This window comes from Castanea sativa, chromosome 5 (genome assembly GCF_040712315.1).
Source record: "Castanea sativa cultivar Marrone di Chiusa Pesio chromosome 5, ASM4071231v1".
Taxonomy (NCBI): domain Eukaryota; kingdom Viridiplantae; phylum Streptophyta; class Magnoliopsida; order Fagales; family Fagaceae; genus Castanea; species Castanea sativa.
Genome location: NC_134017.1, coordinates 5,418,969 through 5,433,505, shown reverse-complemented (window position 1 = coordinate 5,433,505; position 14,537 = coordinate 5,418,969). Strand labels below are relative to the sequence as shown.

Here is a 14,537-nt window from a genome sequence, read left to right as displayed (position 1 = left end):
AGTGTCACAATGATCCAATTACCATACAGGCATGTTGTAATTGTAGCTAACGAGTTAATTATCATGCCTCATAGATACATTAGTAAGAATGAAACTCAAAGGAATTGATGGAAGTCCTGGAGCAAGTGGTTTAATTTAATGCAATGCAAAATTTTCAATTATCACTAACATTAATCATGCCACATAGGCAAAAATCATGCATGTCATTGATTTCCATTAGTAAAGGTTAGTAGGACTTAATGAGGACCTTTTAAATTTAATTGAGAATCAAAGACTAAATTGAAACATCATATATCAATAACCAAAATAATTCCTATTCCACAGCACTTGATGAGAAAATGGATCAACACTGAGACATTGAGCAGAGCCAGGCTTCAGATGGCCTTAAAAGTTGTTGAGCTAGTACAAGAACAAATTAGCATCCAAAACCCATCCAACCATCTTCTGTTTATCAATTACAATACAAAATAGATCCCCAGTCCTAAACATATGAAAATTTTCTCTAGACAATCTAGAATACAAAGCCCAACCAACTTGCTTGGTTTTATGCAGTTGGAGGCATGAGCTCAACTTATGGAGGTGGTATAACATGTTTCTGCAGCAGAAATATAAGATCATTTTTCCAACTTATGGGCAATGAATTATCACCTCAACCAAATCATCATGCATCTAAATATATAACAATGTGGAAGGATGGTCAACTAATATGATCTCTTCCAACCAATTTTCATGTCTTTGATAGTTGCTAAGTAATTACAGCTATGATACTACTTTTGGCAATCTGTATTTGTTTGTCCAACCTGTGATACAAAGAATTAAACATTTAGTACTTTATTTTAGCAGGACAGGAAAGAATTTTTAAAGGCATGCATGCTAGTTAAAAATAAATATCACCCAACACATAATGGTAGGATTTGTCGATCCATAAAGTATTAGTTCATAAGGTTTATTCCAAAGGCAGTCTATAGTGGCCTTCACACACAGATTTAAGTAGCACAATGCCCATATGCTTGCTCCTTGAAAATGCACCATTTTAACAAATAGCAAAAACCATGCAAAAAATTGTGAAATGGGTTCCTTCAATATTCACGTGTGGCATGCAACTTCAGGTCTAACGACAGTTACCATAGACATACCATCTGAGAGAGAAGGCAATAAGTTCACTATCCAAATGCCGAAAAAACTTACCAATGAGGTCCATGCAGTTATACCCAATCTTTGTGAAGACCAAACAGGAATTGAGAGTCCATATCCATTAAAACCGTGTCATCTGCTGTAGCATTTGGGGACTGGTTGATTGGGAAACCAACTGCTCTGAACTCAAGGAAGGTCGCACATGGTGGTTGACACCAACTGGGTTACCAAGTCCCTGTCTTATAATCTCTTTAGGATTACTCATATTTGTTTCGGAGTGTTGGGATCCCATCAGTGATCGTATCTGAAAAAACCAGTAGTGTAAAAAGACGAGGTGCCAAATAGAAGGATTCAGGTCAAACATAAGTAAAGATACTCAGAACTTACATAATCAACACGCTTCTTGTGGAGATCACTTGATAACTGCAAAATATAAAATTGAGGAATCAAAATATATTTTTGAATTGTTATATCTCTTTTTGGTAAATTAAAAAAAATGGTAAATACACCCAATATGATACAGTATTTCAAGTATAACAATCTGAAAAACAAATGGAGGATGCTTACAGGTTTGCTTCGGCACTTCCGCTCTTCACTTGAATATCCTGGAACGTTCAAATTCCAATTTTTCTCTGCACATTATTTCCATGCATTAGATTTATTAAGGTTCTATTTGCTTCACTTAAGACATTGAATCCACACTGTTTTGCAATGAACCCTTTTCATCAACATATTTAGTCCTCTGTGGCTATGCTATCATTTCATTCATGCATTTCATGTTTGCCTGGAGTTTGCTCCACATAAATATTGCCAAAATACACCCTAACATCAACCCCACAAGCCTCTTATATCTTCTTGTTTAATCACATCAGAGACAAAGTCAAAAAGAAAATAAAATGCAAAACATGTAAAAAATTGAGTGCATAATCATATTTTCACCCCAAAAACACCTTTTTCTTCTTCTAAACTTTCTTGATAGATACCTCCTTATGTAAGGTCAGTTTGAGAAAGGGAGGTTGGTCTCCTTATAATGGATCTTAAACTTGATATTTGGATTCCATAAAACAGACTACTCACAAAATTGCCGCAAGTGAAAAGACAAGTTATTCTATATTATACCGTATGCCAAGAAAGAGTTATGGATCAAATGACAGGATTAACTAATATAGGTCTGGCTGGCTGGCAAGGTATCGCCTCCCAGTCAAAGGAACTTCATTTTGCAACAAAATAGGAGGAAATCATTAATCCAGTATTTCCATTTTTTATTTCCTACAATCTGTTATCTCTTCTTTTTAATTTTTATGTAATTATTTCAAGAACAATTTGCTCACCAATGTGAACACAATGTACCTTTTTCAATAAAGCTTCTATTACCTATCAAAAAGAAAAAATCATACTGATATCTATACCAATGCAGCTTAATACTCTAAGAAGATGGTTTTATGTAGTTGTGACAGAGAGAGACAGACAGAGAAAGAGAGAGAGGTAAATTGGCAAATGGAAAAAGAAAACTCAAGTTGGTTGAAATAATGGTGGACACTGGACAGTTGCCAAAGACTGACTCTTCATAATCTTGGCCCTATTCCATGTTATACTTTCTCTTGATTCACCAAATAGTGAGAGACCAGCAGATGACCTTAAAAAGAATAAATTACAACTACAACGGGTATACCAAAATTGCAAACATGCCCATGGCAATGAAAACGTGGAGACAACTGTTCAACTTCCGCCATCCTTTGCAGTGCATGCAAATTTTTCCACTACAACCAAAGTTCTAAAAAGTGAACAATTGTTCTCTGGTGTGCATACTTAATAAGAAGAATTTTCTATATTTTTTTGACAAAGAAAAGAGGTATTTGGCAATAGAAGTATAAATAAGATGTTTATATGAAAGAACTTTATATTTGCCACAACACTTTAATTAACCAACAAATCAGCATGCAGAATCAGAAACTTCTTCAAGTCACTCTGATGTAGGACAAATTAGGAAATCTGCCTACATATATTCATGGGGGGTTTAGGGTTAGGAAAGAACAAGAATTAAAGAGAAACTAGGGCTGTTAAGGGGCTGTATGAACAGTATCCGTGAACAGTAAATTTAGAAAAAGAAGATGAAGAAAAGAAAGTGGAGAGAAGGAGAAAGAACTAACAAAGGCCAACATGTCTATTGCTCAAAACACAATAATTTTATTAATCAACTCATTCAACTTCCTTTGAATGCATTGAGCACGATATATATAAAGACTCTTACCTGTACTAGTAGCGATAGAATTCCTACTAGCAATAGGAAAACTAATAAATTAAACCAAAGCTCATACATGAAGATGACTTATTAATAAAATTAAACCTAATAAATTAAACAAAAGTCCATACATATATACCCATAAACTAAATAAGACTTATTAATAAAATAAAGCCCATGTCCCATAACTATGGCCCATACCCAAAATTGTAAGATTACTAAAATACCCTTAACTCTAGAATAACCAAATAAAATATATAAAATCCTAATTAGCTACCACGGACACTTATTCTTGGGCTTTGCCTTAGCCTAAGGCTTCCAAAGAGAATATCCTTTTTTAACCATGCTATGACAATTGTGCCATCACACTCTCTTTCAAATCATACAAAATTTTATCTCTTCTTAAACTTCAGCCAATCAAAGTAACCAGCAAAATCAGTGATTAAATTCTTGTCACAAATGAGAAATCTGCAAGTGAAATATCTGTAGTTCAGCACAAACCTAGATGAAGCAATAAATCCTTGGACTCTAAATTTGGAGACTTCCGATGTTTTGCCAAACTGCACGCAAATGCAGTCACCTGCACATAGATTCAAGTCCTTATCAGTAAGACCATCATAATCTCAGCTAAAACATAGAAGTCATTAACAAGGAATGACAATTAAAAGTATAGTATACAACCAGGTAGATTACAGTAGCAAGCCACGAATTGCACAACACAACTGGCAGAATTGCCACAGCTTCATAAATGTTGTTTGGTTCAATAAAGAAACGTAATTGCAAATTCAAACAATGTTTTTTGTATATAATAAAATTTTATTCAATGCAAGGAAAGAAACATACAGAGAATAGTCATAAAACATCCTCATCAGGTTACAATAAAAAATTCAGAAGAGAAACTTCAACCTATGTTTTTTATTGATAGGTGAAACTTCAACCTATTTTTTAAAGGGATAATCCCAACTCCAGATTATTTCCTTAAAGCATATATATATCCAACAGGATGGAACTCGAACTTGAGATGCAAGAATAGGGCTATTAAAATGCAGGAGTTAATTCTGTATTGAAACACAGTAGTTGATTCTGTTCTTTGTTGCTCCTAATGCTATGTTGGACCAGTTTTTTGTACATCATTAAAACCCTAATTCTAAGTACAACCGTGTTAATAGTTCAAACCCAGACATGATGTTACTACTAAGATTTCTAAGTTCGTAACCACAGAATCTGAGATTAAGCACATCAATCCAAGATATTATAATATAAATATAAATATTTAATATGAAACTTATAGAGCAACCTGGCAGAAATTTGAAGAAAGATTACACTTCACAAACCAATGAGAGAGAGAGAGAGAGAGAGAGGGGGGGGGGGAGAGAGAGATTTTCTGTTTGGACATATGGACAGACACATACACATAAACATGTTTGTGCATCTTAAAAAACAATAAAACGAAAAAGTTATCCACAGTTGAGAGCCTCACATTATCGATGAAGTCATCAGAAATCTCTAAAAGAATATCTTCAAGTTCAGGATCCACCTTTCCCTGTGGATCTACCTGAGCACAATCACAGAAACATATATATAATTGGGGCAAAGAAAAGCTAGAAAGAGAAACTGAACATCATTAGGAAAAATAATAGATTTAACAGAGTTGAACACAGGAAAGACCTGTGAAACCAAATCCTGTATCTTTCTCTTCCCAAGAAGTTGATTAGTTGCTTCTGTTCCTTGACTGGAACTCCCCCCTGGTGTAGTTGTTCCAGATGCAGTAGCATCTGGCTGTGATCCAGTCAAACTAAGGGATTTCTGGCCTGCCAGACCAGGCATCCTAGGAGATTGCTGCTGCTGCTGATGTAAAGGCAGTTGTTGTGCAGGTTGTTGTAGTTGCTGTGGCTGCTGTTGCTGTTGCTGTTGCTGTTGCTGTTGCTGTTGCTGTTGTTGTTGTTGCTGCTGCTGCTGCAGCTGTGGATGCCCCATTGGTTGCTGCTGCTGCTGCTGCTGCTGCTGTACTAGCTGAGATAATTGCTGCTGGTTTAGGGTCATAGAATTTGGGAGCAACTGAGTAGATGAAGCCAGTTGCTGCTGCATTAGGACTTGTTGCCTCTGATGTTGAAGTCGGAATGAGCTAGTACCAGAAATTGAAGGCATTTGCTTCAACCACTGTTGTTGTGATAAAGAGTTCTGCATCATAGCTGGCTGTCCATTCTGAGCCAACCCAGATAACTGAGGGTTCAAAAATAGTGGCGACCCCCTTGGTAAGCTTTGAACCTGTGAGTTTGTGAAGATGGAAAGGATGTCATAATCATGCATAAAAAAGTTGAAATGTACAACATGCAAAGAAAACCTAGCATAACAGCATTGCCTAAGATTGTGAAAGCTTAAAGATATTCTAATACATCTGTATCTATCAAGAATATCAACAACATTAATATGCTATTAATTCCACAAAATCACCAATTTACATAAAAGAGCTGATTCGTTTCAGAAGTGTCGATGCATTTAATTTTAGAGACATCTGGGATTTTGTGTACTGCAAACTTAAGTACTGGACTGCCACCATATCAATCAAAACACAGAAGAAGAAAAAATTATAAATAAATAACACACAATATTGTATGTCTCTGTCAAGCTTTTGGGATAAGCGAAAGCTTATCAGTATCCTTCATCTTAGAACATGAGAACAAAATGTGAAACTAAATATGACAACATATAGATAATGAAGAAAATGGCAAAAAGCATATCCATCACCAGCTAACCAAATCCAGCAACAGGATATAGATAAAGCAACATTATACCTGTGGAGAGTTTAGAGAACTTTGTTGTTGCAATTGTTGCCTCATTTGGCTCGGGTTAATTCGCTGGGCATAAGCAATCCCATTGGGTCTTATTTGTGAGCTCAAATTGATTTGCCCCATCATCCCTAGTGCTTGCATTCCTTGTAAAGCTTGCCCAGGTGAATTACCTGGATGGAATTGAGACCCTTGGACCAACCCAGCTTTCTGCCTTGGCTTCAATACAGGAAAAAATAAGAATGTAATGAGTTGTCAAGTCAATTGCAGACGTATTGCATACTTAAAGAAAGTAAGCTGGATATTTAACTACCAACCTAAATAGGGAAAATTCTACACCACTAACCAACTTTAGTATTTGTCTAAATTAATACATTTGGTTGATTTTTTTCCTTATATGAAAGAATTCACTCTAATATATGGTTACATTCTTTTGGATGCAATTGATATGCTAAGCAAAAGAATAATATTTTTCTTTGATACATAATAGAAATTTTATTAAAATGAAAAAAGTAACATCGTGTTCACGATAATGAACACTTTGTACTTGAGAAATGCAAAAGAATCAAGAAGAAAAACTAACAGATTGTAAAACCCCATATATGAGCCCACTCAAACAAAGTCCCAACTAGCATAGACTTCAAAAAATTTAGCGGTCTCTCAGTATTTTCACAAGCACGGGAGTTGCGTTCCCACCAAACTAACCACATTAGAAAAGATGGTACCATATTCCAAATTTTGGAAAGAAGTTTCCCCAAACCATTCCTCCATGCAAAAAAGAGAGAAGCAACCGTCTTCGGCATCACCAATGGAAACTTCACAAATGTATCATCTTTTACCCCTAGAAGGGCCATATCAATGTATCATTCACAAAGGTACCATCTTTAAAGCATTCCAAATCACCTTTCTTGCTTCTAACAACTAAACCCTACTAAAATTCCATCTCCCAAAGCAAGAAATCAGATCAAAGATTCAATAACCCAATTCACCACCAAGGCCAACCTATTGCCACTCTGGAATAAAAATAAAACAGACTACCCAGGAGTCAAGTGTGGATGTCTTAAAAAAAGTATGCAAGATTGTTATCTACCAACATAAATAGGGAGAATTCCACACTACTAATCATACATCTGATTTATTTATTTCCCTTATATGAACATAGATACTCTAATATATAGCTACATCCATTTGGATGCAATTGATGTCATAGCAAACCTATTGATCAATAAATCACAAAAATATTTCCAATAGTTCATGGTTAAGCATAAGAACAACATACTCATACAGAAACACTTTTAGCCCTAGAAGTCACCTAGTCAACATAATATTCATAAAGGTACCATCTTTAAACCATTCCAAATCACCTTTCTTGCTTCTAACAACTAAACCCTACTAAAATTCCATCTCCCAAAGCAAGAAATCACATCAAAGATTCAACAACCCAAATTCACCACCAAGGCCAACCAATTGCCACTCTGGAATAAAAATAAAACAGACTACCAAGGAGTCAAGTGTGGATGTATTGCATTCTTAAAAAAAAGTATGCAAGATTTTTATCTACCAACATAAATAGGGAGAATTCCACACTACTAATCATACATCTAGTTTATTTATTTCCCTTATATGAAAATAGATACTCTAATATACAGCTACATCCATTTGGATGCAATTGATGTCATAGCAATTCCTATTGATCAATAAATCACAAAAATATTTCCAATAGTTCATGGTGACTCTTTTTTAATGTTTGAATAAAAATTTTATTACTTATCCAGAAAAAACCAATAAAATTCTGCCTTCTAAAGCAGGAAAATCACATAAAAAATTCCATAACAAGAATTCTTTCACCCCCCATCCCCCCCACCAAACCCTCTCAAAGAAGTGACTGTCACACAAATATACAAATAAAACAGACTACCAAATAGTAAATTTCAGACATAATACATTCTTAAAAAAAGTAAGCAGAATCTTAATCTAGCAACATTAATAGGGAACATCCTACACTACTAACAGCTTCATTACTTGTCTAAATCACAAGTCTGGTTGATTTATTTTCCTTATATGAACGCATCTAATCTAATATACATTTACATCCTTTTGGATGCAATTGATGTCATAGCAATTCCAAATTTATCAATAATTCACAAAAGTACCATCTTTAATCCATTCAAAGTCACCTTTCTTGCTTCTAACAAGCAAAACCCACTAAAATTCCGCCTTCCAAAGCAAGAAAAAAACAAAACCACATCAAAGATTCAATTAACACAATTCACACCAATGCCAAAAAATTGCCCCACAAGGAAACAGACACTCAAAAGAGTCAAGAGCAGAATTCATACCGAGGCTAACAATTGCGAATTCAAGTTATACTGCGCAGCCGCCCCGGGCAACAAGGGCAGACTCTGGCCTATCAGAGCTGACCTTGACAAGTTCCCAGCATTAGTACCCAATTGCTGCTGAGTCTGTTGCTGCTGCTGCTGCTGTTGTTGCTGTGTCTGCTGGCCCTGCTGGCTTTGCTGTTGAATCCCAGCAGACCCACCAAAATTCACATTCCCATAAAGACCCTGCTGCTGCTGCTGCTGTTGCTGTTGCCTCAAGACTCCAAATTGTTGTTGTTGTTGTTGTTGAAGTTGGGTGAATTGGTTCAATCTTGACACGGATGGAGAGCGTTGAAGGCTTTGGAGTTGGTAGTTTGTTAAACCAGTGACATTTTGAGACAACGTTTGAGATTGCTGCTGCTGTAAAAGCTGTTGCTTTTGTTGGTAATCTAAACCAACAACTTGTTGTTGTTGCTGTTGTTGTTGAGGGATTTGTGGAGGAGATGAGATGTGATCAAGGGAAGGAGAGTGAGAAAGAGGAGAAGGAGAAGGAATGGAAGGTGGGTTTTGTGTGGAATTTGATGGGGTTGCCATATTTGTGAGTGTTGCTTGTGTTTGTGTTGGTGTTTGTGACTGTGTTGGTGTTGTTGCTGAAGATGGGTCTATGGGGTTTGAAGGTTGGAGAGGTTTTGGGGATGAAACTGAAGTTTCTGCCATTTCTTTACAAGAATTGGGGTAATGGGTATCTCGATTTTCTTGGGTTTGGACTGGTTTTTGCCTTAAAAATTCTTCATTTTTTTTTTTTTTTTTTGGGTTTTTTGAGAGTTCGAGTTTTGAGACAGAGAGAGAAACAGGAGGAGAAAGAGAAGAAGAAAGAAACAGAGGGAATCGGGAAAGGGAAGATGGGAGAGGAAGGAGGAGGATGGATCTGAGCCGTACACGTCAGTAAAAGGGATAATCGAACGGCGGATCAGATGTGTGACTTCTTTGGTTTTTTCTTTTTAGAAAAAATGGCTGCAAAGACTGGAGAAGTCTTTTTTTTTTTTTTTTATAAGAAACAAAGATTAAAGATTTTATTAGTTTTTTAAGATAATTAAAAATATTTCTTGAGTTTATCATAATTCTCTTCTAATCTTTCTCCAGTGTGGGATTTTTTTTTTTTTTTTAGTTTTTATAGATAATTAAAACATTTTTTTGAGTTTATCTTAACTCTGTATTAATCTTTATCTTGTCACACCACAAAACTATCTCTAACATTTTCTTCCTAATGATAATGATGATCCCATCTTACGTGGATTTACTCATTGGGCACTTGCAACATAAGTGAAACAAGAACAAAGCACAGAAAACTTACATGTATTTCACTTGCAACATAAAAAATGATGATCCCATCAATATTTTACCTTTGTATATATTAATTTTTTTAATTATGAATATTTTACCATTGTATATATATTTTTTAAAATTATGAATATTAAATGTATAAAATTATGTATATTTTTTGAAAATTTGTGTACAATGAATATATAAAATTGTGTACATTTTTTGAAAAAATATTTTTGTATTTATTCTTTGAAAAATTTTGTGTTTTAAATGTACATAATTGTATTTATATTCTTTGAAAAAATGTGTACCTTAAATATATAGAATTGTATATATATTCTTTGAAAAATAATGTGTAGATTGAATATACAAAAATGTTTATATTCTATAGAATTTGTTTATGTTGAACATAAAGAATTGCAAAGATTTTTTGTAAAGTTATATACATTAAATATATATAATTGTTTACATTCTTTGAAAAAATGTGATCATTGAATAAACAGAATGTAAATAATTGTATATATATTCTTGGAAAAAATGTGTACATTAAAGATACATAATTGTATATATATTTTTTGAAAAAAAAAAAGTGTAGATTGAATATACGAAAATGTTTATATTCTTTAAAAATTGTCTACATTGAACATATAGAATTGCAAAAATTCTTTGTAAAGTTATATACATTGAATATATATAATTGTTTACATTCTTTGAAAAAATGTGATTGTTGAATATACAGAATATACATAATTGTATGTATATTCTTTGAAAAAATATGTACATTAAATATACAAAATTTTATATATATATATATATATATATATATATATATATATATATATATATATTCTTTGAAAAAAAATGTGTAGATTGAATATACAAAAATGTTTATATTCTTTAAAAATTGTCTACATTGAACATATAGAATTTCAAAGATTCTTTGTAAAGTTATATACATTGAATATATATAACTGGTTATATTTTTTGAAAAATTGTGATCGTTGAATATACAGAAGTGCGTACAATCTTCAAAAAATTGTGTATATTGAATATACAAAATTATTTACATTCTTATAGAAATTATGTACATTAAATATACAAATATACATAATTGACCAAATGAATATACATAATTGTGTATATTCTTCGTAAAACTGTGTACATAGAATATACAAAATTGTGTACATTAAATATACAGAAATTGTGTGCATTTTTTGAAAATTATGTATATTGAATGTATATTAATGTGTATGTTAAATGTATATAATTTTGTAGGTTATTTGAAAATTTGTGTACATAGAATATTCAAAATTGTATACGTTCTTTGAGAAATAGTGGACATGAAATATGCAGAATTGTGTACAATATATAAAACATGTGTATTCTATGAAAAAATATGTACGCTGAATGTACATAATTGTTTACATTATTTGAAAAAAAAATGCGAACGTTGAATATACGAATTGTGCACATTCTTTCAAAAATGTGTAAATTGAATATAAAAAATTGTATGTATTCATTGAAAGATTGTATCCATTGAATGGAATATACAAAATTGTGTAAAAGTTTTGAAAAATTGCATATATTGAATATATAAAATTGTGTATATTATTTGAAAATTTATGTACCTAATCGTATAGAATTATTTACATTTTTTTAAAAAATTATATAAATTGGATGGACATAATTGTGTACATTTTTAGTAAATATATGTATAAAAACTAAACATAATTGTTTACGTTCTTTGAAAAATTGTATACATTGAATATATAGAATTATATATGATGAAGAATAAAGAAAAATAAAGTACTCCAGACCGTCCATGGTCATCCACACCAACAGTCGTCCAAAAGAAAGCACCAGGATGAGGCTAACGTCCATGGTCGTCCATAGACGAAAACACACCCGCAGTCAAATTTGGCACAACCGCATCTACTCGTCCTAGGAAAGCTATCAGCCCCGTCCTAAAGGGGTTCGTCCATAAGAGGAACAACCTCCTTTAGAAGCAAGGTATATACAACAAGAGAACCTCTGGACGAGCCCTTTACACTTCGGAATTCTTGAGCACATGTCACCACTCCGTAACATACGCATAACTTCCGATGACCGTTATATGAGAAAATATAACTCCTAAACGGTTGTGGAAGTTATCCTTGAACCCTCGCACCTCTTCAAATCCAGGGGAGGTTACAAGTCCAATAACTGTTCTTAGGACACTATATAAACACCCATTCAGACCAAAAAAAGGTACGCTTGATATTTCCCAAAAAGTTGGAACTCCAAAAATATAGAGAGAAAACTTTGTCATCGAAGAGTTCTTGGCCGGCAACCCCGGTCACCTTTGATCGCTTTTCTTTCTTTTCCAAGCCATTGAAAGAGCAAGTAGTCCTTTCAAGTCCGAAGCATCCAGCCTACTGATTTTCTTCGCATTAATTGCGTACATGGAACATAGAGAATTGTGTACATTCTTTGAAAAATATTGTACATTGAATGTAAATAATTTTTACATTTTTTGAAAAAAATTTAGGCATTGAACATACAAAATTGTGTACCTTGAATATACAGAATTATGTAAATTCTTTGAAAAAATGTATACGTTGAATACATAGAATTGCTTTCATTATTTGATAAAATGCATACATTGAATGTGCAAAATTGTGTACATTCTTTGAAAAGTTTGTATGTAAAATATACAAAACTATGTATATTCTTTAAAAAATTGTGTAATTTAAATATACAAAATTATTTACATTCTTTGAAAAATTGTATACATTAAATGTACAAAACTGTTTACATTTTTGAAATTGTATGCGTTAAATGTACAAAATTGTTTGAATTGCTTGAAATTTAATTTATTTATAAAAAAAAAATCAAACTTTAATAGTAGAACTTTAATCAAAATAGTTATTTAAACTTTATCTAAAGTAGAATTTGCTTAATAGTTTTATATTAATGTGTGGTGTGAAATTTTTAAATATACAAATGGCATAATAGTCACGTGATTTACATGAAAATTTTAATAATCGTGTGATTTAATACTCGTGGGTACTCAATCGCCTCATAGTGAGTAGGAAAAGATTCCTCTAATTTGGTTTGGAGCTAAACTGTCTTTTTAAAAATGCTAAAACTATACAAAAACCCTTCATATGGTTTTCAAGAAAAACACAAAAAGTTTGGAATGCAACATTAAGCCCCTAGTTTTGTATTGTTTCACTTTCATGTATATACAGTTAAAGTTACACTGGTAAAATATACCATGGTTTGCTCATGTGATGACACAAACATTTGTGAAATAAACAATGAACTATTCATATGATGACACAAGTCCCATATTTAGATCTACAACTCACTTTTTTTTTTAATGAGATACAGTTCACTATTTATTTTTCACATAAAACAATACCAAAAGGGGGTTGAGTGTAACACGACTAATTAAGTGTAACACTACTATTGAATTTATACATAAATTAGTACCAAAGGTTGTTAAATGTTACATCCTAAACCTCAAAGAGGATTCCACGGTTTACACGGGAACCACGATGGGTTTTGTGTTTTTTTATTTTTTTTGGGGGATAAAACAATACTAATTTATAGGGGGAGTGAGAGAGACACAGAAATGAGCAATGCTAGGAACATTTTTTCCACAACTTTCGACATGGCTTAAGAGCATCAGCAGTGAGTGTGGTATATGCCAAATGTAAGGTGTATTTGGCATTTAGACTCAAAAACTGCTCAGCAATGAAAATGGCAAATTGGAAAAGGCCAAATTTTTTTTGCCATATAGCTACAATACCATCGTAAATGTAAGATGGTACTGTAGCTAAATGGGATAAAAAAAATATAATTTTTTAATACTCTCATTCTGTTTATTTACCCGGGAATTTCTCTCTCCTCTCTCATTCTTTCTCTTTTTTTTTCTCTCTCTTCCTTCTCTCTTTCTCATTTGCTCTCTACTCTCTCCAGACCCAAGACTCTCTCCGATGACCCTCTCGTCGATGACCCTCTCTCTCGCCAATGATCCTCTCTCTCGCCGATGACCCTCTCGTCGATGACCCCCTCTCTCTGATAGTGATTCCGACGAGGCATCGGTGCTCCGATCCCTTTACCGATTCACTCAACCGACGAGGCATCGGTGCTCCGATGACCCTCTTCAAACCGACATTCTTGCATGTGTGGATGACCCTCTCTCTTCAAACTGACAAAATCAACATATTGGTGAGTGATGGGTTTCTTGTTTTGATTTGGATCGGAGATCAGAGATCGGTGACTGATGTGGGCATGGGTCAGGTGGTGTAGCGGCGGCATGGGTTTCTTGTTTTGATTTGAATCGGAGATCGGAGATCGGTGAGTGATTTAGGTTTTTACCGGTGGAGATCGGCGAGTTGTGTGGATTTCTGGCAGTGGTGGGTTTGTGACTGATGTGGGCGTGGGTCAGTGGTGCAACGGCGGCGTGGGATTTTTGGTTTGTGATTTCTGGATTTTGTGAATGATTTTTGAATGATTTTTGGTTTGTGAATTTAACTAGTTTGTGAATGATTTTCTCTCTCTGGTTTGTGAATGATTTTTGGTTTCTGGTTTCTGGATTTTGCTAGGGATTTTGCTTAGCAGAAGTGGGTGGTGTGACTGAGAGAAGGTGGATGGTGGACGGTGGTGGTGTGACTGAGAGAAGGTGGATGGTGTGGTGGTGTGACTGAGAGAAGGTGGACAGAGTAAAGAGATATAGAGATTAGA

At 33.9% G+C, this 14,537-nt stretch overlaps 1 protein-coding gene across 1 annotated transcript; it reads right to left on the bottom strand.

The window, feature by feature from the left end:
- Positions 1-275: 275 nt before the first annotated feature.
- Positions 276-9,358, bottom strand: LOC142636302 (transcription initiation factor TFIID subunit 12b). The gene is made up of 9 exons (XM_075810479.1): positions 8,505-9,358; positions 6,172-6,384; positions 5,045-5,644; positions 4,857-4,931; positions 3,878-3,956; positions 1,702-1,766; positions 1,522-1,557; positions 1,189-1,438; positions 276-800 (listed from the first exon to the last, which is right to left on the bottom strand). The coding sequence occupies exons 1-8, from the start codon at positions 9,198-9,200 to the stop codon at positions 1,256-1,258; spliced, it is 1,947 nt and encodes a 648-aa protein (XP_075666594.1). The 5' UTR covers positions 9,201-9,358; the 3' UTR covers positions 276-800; positions 1,189-1,255.
- Positions 9,359-14,537: the final 5,179 nt, after the last annotated feature.